The following is a 10,260-nucleotide window of genomic DNA, read 5'->3' on the forward strand; positions in this document are numbered from 1 at the left end:
CGCTGGAGACCCAAACCGGTCTGAACTGTTAGTGCTGCGTTCGTGTCGCTTTGTGCCGTTTGAAAGGAGCTCCGGAGCTGCTTTCGTTGCCAAGATACAGATCCTTATTTTTGGGGCGAAATCACGTGATCATGTACGACGCACTGGGAAGTTCAGGCACCGAATTACTGGAATCTGGGATAACGATGTTTACAGTTTCGTTTCTCTGCTCGTCTCGGGAGCTTGTGCATTTAATACTAAGATTTTCTGTGTGTTTGAGTGGGCGGTAAAATTAAATTTGTCTCCGATGTCGTACTTTCACCAGAAAAGTTGCCGTTTCAGCAACATTAAAGCAAAAGAGAGAACTTCACCTGATGGGGATGTTTTTGAACCGCGTTTAACTTCGTGCCCTTTCGGTTTCTGGACTGGTCACTTCAGCTGGACTCGGATCTAACTCTTTTGAGAGCTGCAGCGGGATTAGGAGTTACAGCTACACACGTGTAAGTGTTTTAGGAGGGGAGGGAAACTCACTGGCCATTTGGATCAAAGAGGACCTTTAGCCCCCCTCAACATCAGGCCATCCAAGCCCAGTGTGGAATTTAGCCAGGACACCGGGGTTAAAACCCCCCAGCTCTTACAAACTGACGTGGGATCAATGCTGGTGCGCTGAATTACAAAACTGCAATGCAGAGGATAGAGCGCCCCCCACTGGTCTATACTAACTACTTGCAGCAAGCTGGTTCTCTTTACAGGTCTCCCAGTATTGACAGGACCACGGGTGACCAGCCCTGGTCCTGGAGGGTCAGTCTTGTCTGCAGGTTTTCAAGTCAAGTTCCAGCAATTGACGTAGTTCAATCAGTCCAGTTAAGACAGGAACGGGCTCGTTTAGATTAAGAGCCGAACTGTAATGAAAACCTGTGAACACGCCAGCCCCCGGATCCGACCCAGACCAGGACCAACGTTGCGTATCTTCCGAGATCCGGCCAGGTGCCAGTGCTGCTGTCGAATGCGATTCAGTGTTGATTGAAGGCAGCATCTCCACAACAACTTCACACCGCACAGCCAGAGCGGTCCCTCACACAACCTCCTCCGTCACCGCAACGCCTTCAATCAAGCGCGGCTCCGATTGGTCGGATTGCCCGGCGAGGTGTGGCGGGCGGCCAATCGCAGGAGGCGAAAGCTGGGTTGTCGTGACGCTATTGGCTCAGCGTCTCTCACGGTCTTCACGGGGCCTAGTACACGTGACGAAGGTCTGGGTTCTGATTGGCTCTAACGAGGCTGGGGGCAGTCGTGAGCCTGCACATCTGTTTTGTCAAGAAAATACCTATAGAAAATTAGCTCGTAAACAGCTCGACCGTGCCACGGGTACTGTATATCTCCTACCTTATAGTTTGTGGGTTTTTTTTTCATTTTTTGAACCAGTATGGGGCCAATGCGTGGTTCAACCTGCGTGAATGTAGGAGGTTGAGGAGCTGAAGGTAACAGGAGTTCCGCCGGAAACCAAGACCGTAAACGTTGGGAATGTAGTGTACAGTTACAGTAATCGTTTACATGCATCCTAACTTGCACACATGTAAAACAAATGGCGTGAAAGCAACGTGAAGCAAACACTACTCCGAGCATCTGGCAACAGTAACACAACAGACGCTTAGCCAGAACACAGATACGAAGAGCTGTGGAAAAGTATTTATTCTGCAGCTCTGACGTGCAGTAGGAACGAAACCTTTTTTTTTCCTGAAAGGGCTTGGTTTTAAAATGAGCGTTTATCGCTGATAAAATGCATTGTCGAAAACAACTGCTATGGTTAGTCATTGCAAAATGTTCACCAGGAGCAGTGACGGGAAAATGTGGAAGAACAACGGTGCAGTATGAAAAGATTAATAATTAAATTCTCGACGGAACTTAGAAACCTAGGGGTTACTTCTGAACCCGTGTGCTCTTCTGAAGCCCATTGTCCGTCGCATCACTACAGGGATATATTAACAGTACTCGGGTAAGATGCTTGCCCGTGTCTGTTGCAGAAATATTGATACATGCGTTTATTTCAGCAAGATTAAACTGCTATAACCCCAGGAGTTAGAGTGCACGTTATATTGCAGAAGGTCGTTTCAAAAGCATGTATACTGGTCGAGGTGGCTCAATTTGCACTGTACTGGTCAGTGTTGTGCAGCTGCCTGAACCTGTGCTGTACTGGTCAGTTGTGCAGGTGGCTCAGTCTGTGCTGTACTGGTCAGTGTTGTGCAGGTGGCTGAGTCTGTGCTGTACAGGTGGCTCAGTCTGTGCTGTACTGGTCAGTGTTGTGCAGGTGGCTGAGTCTGTGCTGTACTGGTCAGTGTTGTGCAGGTGGCTGAGTCTGTGCTGTACAGGTGGCTCAGTTTGTGCTGTATTGGTCAGTGTTGTAAGGTGGCTCAGTCTGTGCTGTACTGGTCAGTGTTGTGCAGGTGGCTGAGTCTGTGCTGTACAGGTGGCTCAGTCTGTGCTGTACTGGTCAGTGTTGTGCAGGTGGCTGAGTCTGTGCTGTACAGGTGGCTCAGTTTGTGCTGTATTGGTCAGTGTTGTAAGGTGGCTCAGTCTGTGCTGTACTGGTCAGTGTTGTGCAGGTGGCTGAGTCTGTGCTGTACAGGTGGCTCAGTCTGTGCTGTACTGGTCAGTGTTGTGCAGGTGGCTGAGTCTGTGCTGTACTGGTCAGTGTTGTGCAGGTGGCTGAGTCAAGGCCGGTGGCTGTGGAAAAGCAGCGACTTGCAAGACGAGGGGGTTGCTGGTTCAAATCCTCAGGCTGTGCCACGGATTCACTCCGTCACAGCGAGCAGGCATTGAGCCCCCTCCCGCGCTCCATCCTGAGGAAGCTTCAAACCGAGGTCCTGCTCTCTGTGCCAAATCACCCTCCCCTGGTCTCTGCAAAGTCAATTCAGATAAAGATTTTCAATAAGCCATTATTCCCCGTCAGAAGGACTTCAAGAACATCTATAGATGAATTTACAGATAGGAGATGATTGTATGAGACTGACAATTCCTTTATAAACTGATGCTCCACAAGATCAGATATCTGTATATTGCTCTCAGCGTATGACTCTTATCCTGCGTTATTTCAAATGCATGTGTGAATGTGGAGACTTTCCTAGCTTGGGAAGGGCTCTCTTCCTGTAGAAGCCCCCTTTCAGGTGAACAGATCCTTTTTACACACAATGTGCTGTACAGGTGGCTCAGTCTGTGCTGTACTGGTCAGTGTTGTGCAGGTGGCTGAGTCTGTGCTGTACAGGTGGTTCAGTCTGTGCTGTACTGGTCAGTATTGTGCAGGTGTTGCAGAATGCCCAGATGCTCCTGCTGAGGCGCTGAGGATGGAAACCGTTCACATCAAAGAGGAGGCCACGGAATTGGAATGTTCCATCACGGCAGCAGGGGAAACCAAGCTCCCGTCTGCAGGTGTATCAGAGCAGAGCCCAAGTCTGCAGGCGCAGAACACCCCTCCAGGTGGGCCCATCCCCGTGAAAGAGGAACCCCTTCACCCAGAGCTCGACAGCATCGCAAGCAGCATCTCGGAACTGGGCTCGGTCCAGATCATCGAGGATGGACCTGACTGGCAGCGCAGCCCCCTCGCTGCCAAGACCACCCCGGCTGCAGGCAGGACTTGTGAGTACCGATCTTGGTGTGCCAAAAAAAAAAGTTAGCAGTGGTTTGCAAAACAACCATGCACTGATGCTTTTACATCTGATTTTCTAAAGGTGTACAAACTTCTGTCTAGATCCTCGCGTGGTGACCTTTCACCCTGAAAGCAGTCCGTTTTCAGCAGTCAGCAATGTCAGTTTTTACCAGCTACTTCTGAAAGTCTTTTAACAATAGATTGGTCAGCATCAGCAGGGCAGCACTGTTCCTTGCAGGTTGTGGTGGGTAGTTTAGGATGTTCTCAACCTCAGTGACCCATCTCTCTCTCTCTCTCTCTCTCTCTCTCTCTCTCTCTCTCTCTCTCTCTCTCTCTCTCTCTCTCTCTCTCTCTCTCTCTCTCCCCCCCTAAAGTGTCCTTCCCCTGTCCGTACTGCGAGGTCTCCTTCACCGGGGAGCAGTACCTGCAGGGCCACGTGAAGAACAAGCACAGGGAGGAGTACCTGAAGGCCCTGCGCTCCTCCGCCATGAAGAACGCGTCCTCGCAAGCGCGAGCGCCACCGCCGCCTCCCCGAGCCCCCCTGGGCGCCCCCGCGGCGGCGGTCTCGCACCACTGCGGCGTGTGCTGGCAGAGCTTCGACCGGCTGGACAGCCTGAGGCGGCACGAGCGGGGACACACGGCGGGGGCGGGGCCAGGGGCGGAGTCAGGGGCGGGGCCAGGAACTGGGCAAGGGGCGGGGCCAGGGGAAATAGCAGGACTGGGGGCGGGGCCGCACAGCTGCGGCCAGTGCGGGAAATCATTCCGGGACTCGGAGAAGCTGGAGACGCACCGGCGGACCCACTCGGGGGAGACGCCCTACCGCTGCGCGGACTGCGGCAAGGGCTTCAGCCAGCTGGGGAACCTGAAGATCCACGGGCGCATCCACACGGGCGAGCGGCCCTACCGCTGCGCGCAGTGCCCCAAGAGCTTCCGCTACCTGGAGTCGCTGAAGCAGCACGGGCGGAGCCACAGCGGGGAGACGCCCTTCGCCTGCGGCCAGTGCGGCCGCAGCTTCAGCCTGCTGGGCAACCTGAAGAAGCACCAGCGCATCCACACGGGCGAGAGCCCCTACAGCTGCGCCCAGTGCGGCCGGAGCTTCAACCAGGTGCAGAACCTGAAGAAGCACCAGCAGGTGCACTCAGGGCAGAGCCCGTTCGCCTGCCCGCACTGCGGCAAGAGCTTCAACCAGTCGGGCAACCTGAAGGCCCACCTGCGCACCCACACGGGCGAGGCGCCCTACGTCTGCGGGGAGTGCGGCCGCAGCTTCAGCCAGTCGGGCAACCTGAAGACGCACCAGCGCACGCACACGGGCGAGGCGCCCTACGTCTGCGCCCACTGCGGGAGGGGCTTCAAGGACTCGGGGAAGCTGAAGCGCCACCAGCTGGTCCACACGGGGGAGACGCCCTACCCCTGCCCCGACTGCGGGAAGAGCTTCAGCCAGATGGGCAACCTGAAGACGCACCAGCGCACCCACAAGGGCGACAGCTGATGGCGGCCAGGCCGGTGGCTGTGGAAAAGCAGCGACTTGCGAGACGAGGGGGTTGCTGGTTCGAATCCTCAGGCTGTGCCACGGATTCACTCCGTCACAGCGAGCAGGCATTTAGCCCCCTCCCGCGCTCCATCCTGAGGAAGCTTCAAACCGAGGTCCTGCTCTCTGTGCCAAATCACCCTCCCCTGGTCTCTGCAAAGTCAATTCAGATAAAGATTTTCAATAAGCCATTATTCCCCGTCAGAAGGACTTCAAGAACATCTATAGATGAATTTACAGATAGGAGATGATTGTATGAGACTGACAATTCCTTTATAAACTGATGCTCCACAAGATCAGATATCTGTATATTGCTCTCAGCGTATGACTCTTATCCTGCGTTATTTCAAATGCATGTGTGAATGTGGAGACTTTCCTAGCTTGGGAAGGGCTCTCTTCCTGTAGAAGCCCCCTTTCAGGTGAACAGATCCTTTTTACACACAATGTGCTACTTAGTTATATACCAAGACATGCTCTAACTTTAAGATCACATTTGTCACTTTGCATTTGCATAGCTCTAACACTAACGTGAACAAGGCTTGAAAAAAAAACTAGATCAACAGTCACCCACAGCCCATTGCTCAGATGGCACACAGTCCTGTTTATTGGGTCATATAACCAGAGAATGGCCTGGTCCATCACCTGTCATGCTTATCAAAGACTTTATCCATCCAGCAGCTGGTTTCCACCACAGGGCAGAGACGTGGGTTTAAACATGTCGTTCGGTGAGAGGATGTACCAGCCAGGGAAGCCATCCAGCCTGTGTTACACGGAGGGCTTTTGGAGAGACTAGCCATTGAGGTCAAACCAGGGCTAACTTCATAGACTCTTGTGTGCAGTTCCACAGCTTTGAAAGACTGAAATTGCACAGCTGCAGGATGATTCCCCCTGCTGCATCCACACACGGCTGGAAAATACACTACAGCATTTAAAGTAAATGGATTCAAGTAGCATAAATCACACAGAGCCTGGTATTGCCTGGTTGGCTAGTTGAGAAAGAGCTTTGGTTTGCTCACGTTGGAGTCGTGAGCCGACACTCCTGTTTATTTACCCACAGTTCTACACTACAGTTCCTGAACCATTTCCAGAAACTGGAAAAGAAAACAGGAACATCTAACTCTCACTGTCCTAAAAAAGACTCACCCTGCCGGTCCTGGGTGAACAGCCAGTTCAATTAACACTGCGGATAGAAAAAAGGACTGTCACACCCAGATTCAAATGAAATCACAGTAGAACAGAGTTGGGCATTAAAACAGACACATGACAACCCTCCTTAGAGCTATAGAAGGTGCTCTTGTGGCTGCAGGCAGTGTTACAGAGCTTTTGGAGAGGCCAGTCACTGAAGGTCAAACCAGGGTTGACTTCATCAATTCACAGCTGTAGAGGACAAGTCACTTCCAGCAGCTGTGAGGTCAGATTTCCAGCACTACACTTACACTACAGCATTTGAGTGAAGGGATTCAAGTAGCAGAAAACACACAAAGTGTGCTATTGCCTGGTTGGCTCATTGAGAAAGAACTTTGGTTTGCTCATGTTGGAGTCGTGAGCCGAGACTCGTGTTTATTTACCCACAGTTCTACACTACAGTTCCTGAACCAGTTCCAGAAACTGGAAAAGAAAACAGGAACAGCTGACTCTCACTGTCCTAAAAAAGACTCACCCTGCTGGTCCTGTGTGAACAGCCAGTGGGCTGACCCTCCCCAGGCCCGTGTTAAAGAACTGAAAGCCCAGCCGCTGAGCAGCAGTTTTATCATTGGACCTCCAGGCTACAGCTCTACCCTTCATCATCTTCTTCTTGCTCTTCTGTTGCTCTTAAATGCCTCGATTGAATCTTCATGGTTTCCCACAGCAGCAGCTCAGCTCTCACACACCTGCAGGAGAAGAGTCTCAAACGAAGCACAGCTGTGTGTTTGCTCTCTACCTGTTCATACACGGACAAAACTGAAAACAGCTGCAACTAATCAGCTCTGGGCAGGTCCGCATTTGACCACCAATAATAGCGTAATCACAGCAATAAGAGATAGAGACTCAGCATAGCTGGACCCCAGTGGACTGCAGATAAAGTTACAGGGGTTTGAACCCAGACTGCTCTCCTTGTAGCACAAAGTACCAAATCAATAATACAGTATCAGTTCAGATTCAGTTAGACTCTTCATTTCACTTGTAATCCATCAATAAAGAGAGACAATTGTGGGTGAAGGTATTTTATATTACAAGGCCTTACTATTTAAATAGAAAAATTGGAAAGGAATATTTGAAGTGGTTGCTTTAAAGCCCGTTATTGTGGATGTGTGAGCTGCTGTGTTTCCCTTTCCAATATGTTTAATACTGTGTTTTTAAATCACCAAATAAAACATTGCTGTCGTATTGGATGTGTGTTATTGCACAGGGCTGTGAGCTTTAAATTATTTGGGGTTTTAAAGAGTCATCATCCATATGTTGTCATTACTACTGTACTCACTGGGCTGACCTGAAGTATTGTGAAATGGTGTTAAGACACATTTGTGCCTCGTTTTCACAATGAGTCCCACTGTGCAAATCCAGATGTATCACATCTTCTCCGTGTCTTAAAGAGGAACAAGTAAAGGTTTACTCCATGCTGAAAAGAGAAGAAAGAAACACAACGGTTTGGCTTTGGAGCCCTCTTGAGGTGTGCTGCTGCTGCAGCTACCTACCCAAATGTCTTAGCGAGGTTTTCTCTCACTCCAGCTGGAGAGGATTGACGGTTCGGCTGGATCTGGCTGCAGGAGGGAAGGTCCTGCGGTGACGTCAGTGGGGTCAGACCTGCCCGGGGTCCGTCTGTCTGGGTGGAGGTGTTCTCACCACAAGGGTGGTGGTGTGAGGGTCTGTGCCAGGTTAGCAATAGATGGGGGTCTATGGCCAGCAGCCATGTCACCCTGCAGCTCCCAGCTGGCAGCCCCTCTGGAGCTCAGCAGGTGTGAGCCTGGCCAGTACCTGGATGGGAGACTCCTGGGAAAGCTGAGGCTGCTGCTGGAAGAGGTGTTAGTGGGGCCAGTAGAGGGCGCTCACCCTGCGGTCTGTGTGGGTCTTAATGCCCCAGTATAGTGACGGGGACACTACACTGTAAAAGGTGCCGTTCTTTGGATGAGACGTAAAACCCAGGTCCTGACTCTCTGTGGTCATTAAAAACCCCAGGGTGTTTCTCGAAAAGAGTGGGGGTGTTACCCCAGTGTCCTGGCCAAATTTCCCCCTGGCCTTTACCAGTCATGGCCTCCTAATAATCCTCATCTCTGAACTGGCTTCATCACTCTGCTCTCCTCCCCACCGAGAGCTGGTGTGTGGGGAGAGTACTGGAGCATCATCTGGGTGGGGCTGCACACTGGTGGTGGTGGAGGGGATCCCCATGACCTGTAAAGTGCTTTGAGTGGAGTGTCCAGAAAAGTGCTATGTAAGTGTGAGGAATTATTATTATTATTATTATTATTATTATGTTAAATGTCAAGATGCTCTCAACAAGGCTTTTATATGCCATCTCTAGGACATTTTGACTAACATTAAAGTTCCTGAGTCTTTGGATTCAAAACAGCTTCTGACTTGCTGCCTTAAAAATGTTCTCAGTGTAAAACACCCCTACTCTTTTCGGTCAGGACCTTGGTTTTACGTCTGAAGGACAGCACCTTTTTACAGTCTAGTGTCCCTGTCACTGTACTGTGGCATTAGGACCCACACAGACTGCAGGGTGAGCGCCCCCTACTGGCCCCACTAACACCTCTCCCAGCAGCAGCCTCAGCTTTCCCAGGAGTCTCCCATCCAGGTACTGGCCAGGCTCACACCTGCTGAGCTCCAGTGGGGCTGCCAGCTGGGAGCTGCAGGGTGATAAGGCTGCTGGCAATTATCTTATTATTATTGACACTATCTTGCCTTGAGCTCTTTCTCACTTTAGTTTTGTTAAACTGCTTAGCCACCTCTGCTGAATCAACTTGAATAGTCTTACCAGATACTGGGAGGTCAGTGCTAAAAGTTGGGGTGATTGTGGGTTTCCTTTTAAACAGGTGAAACACACATTTAAATAATTTACCAGCTGTTGTCCATCCATGCCATTTAACAATGGAACAGTACTACTCTTACTCTTGTGTGTGTGCTGGCCATGGATTTAATACCCTACCTTACTGACCTAGAATCTCCCAGAGCATTTCTCCCTGCACTGTTCCTTTGCCCTGCTCTGTGCTTCCTTCCTGAGTTCTGCGTCTTCTTGAGAGAAAGCATGTTTCTCTTGCACACTTAACGTTTTTGCCGTTGCTTTCAAAAGTTCTCATTTTCGAAAAAAGAGAATAAAGTATTGAACACCTTCTTTGGGCTGCAGGTTAAATAAATATGAGGGCGAGCGCTGTCTCGCTTCCTTATATGCTGCAGGATGCACAAAAGTGTACAAAAGTTCATGAGATCTCTGAAACAAAATAGTCCATTTTTTTTGCTTTCAAGGAGTTTACAGAAAATGCACTTTTGCTTTTAAATAAATTGGAAACCCACGAAACAAACTGATGTAAAGTGGCAAAGATTTAGTTCAATGTTCCTAACAACAGTTATTTTTTCTATCATTCTTGCTTTGATAGTGTAACACATTATAATGAAGAGCTATTGTCTGCAGGCATACTAGGGTTGGGGTGGTCTTTTTCCAATGAATAGATGCCTCCATTAATGGTCTTAAAACTCAATCTGCCAGTGGGATCATCTCTATACAACCGTCCTGAGAGCAGGTAGGCTTTTAAAAAGAAATCGTATCTTAGGACTTTTGGTTATATTTGCAGTTCACTGAAATTTGTTTAGAAATAAAGTGAGAAAGAAACATCTTCAAACAGAATGTGCTTTGCAATGGCTTGTATTTTATTGCATCTTAAAGAAAATTTAAGCTTAAAGAAAATTAGGGATCAGTGCAGAGAGACGTGAAGAAGCAATGATTATTGTGAAATGGCACAGCAAGCAGATCAGGTCAAGGAGACATCAGTTCCTCCATTTTTTACTTTGCTGCTACTTGCAGACAGCATCTGTAACAAAAACACAATTCAAGGTTTATCATATGTAACACTCATCTATTTCACTGACAGTTTTATTCACATTTGTTCAAAACTGAATATTAAACCGTCAGCTATAC

The 10,260-nt window shown here is 49.6% G+C and overlaps 1 protein-coding gene across 2 annotated transcripts; it reads left to right on the top strand.

The window, feature by feature from the left end:
* Positions 1–1,277: 1,277 nt before the first annotated feature.
* Positions 1,278–7,514, top strand: LOC148816672 (uncharacterized). 2 transcript variants are annotated; one of them, XM_088939755.1, is made up of 3 exons: positions 1,278–1,457; positions 3,267–3,609; positions 3,994–7,514. In XM_088939755.1, exons 2-3 carry the CDS (start codon positions 3,318–3,320, stop codon positions 5,106–5,108), a joined length of 1,407 nt encoding a protein of 468 aa, XP_088795881.1. In that variant the 5' UTR covers positions 1,278–1,457; positions 3,267–3,317; the 3' UTR covers positions 5,109–7,514. The 2 variants fall into 2 exon arrangements, with proteins under 2 accessions (XP_088795881.1, XP_088795882.1); XM_088939756.1 differs by lacking the exon at positions 1,278–1,457 and having other exon boundaries at positions 3,236–3,609.
* Positions 7,515–10,260: the final 2,746 nt, after the last annotated feature.

This window comes from Atractosteus spatula, chromosome 22 (genome assembly GCF_055471065.1).
Source record: "Atractosteus spatula isolate fAtrSpa1 chromosome 22, fAtrSpa1.hap1, whole genome shotgun sequence".
Classification (NCBI taxonomy): domain Eukaryota; kingdom Metazoa; phylum Chordata; class Actinopteri; order Semionotiformes; family Lepisosteidae; genus Atractosteus; species Atractosteus spatula.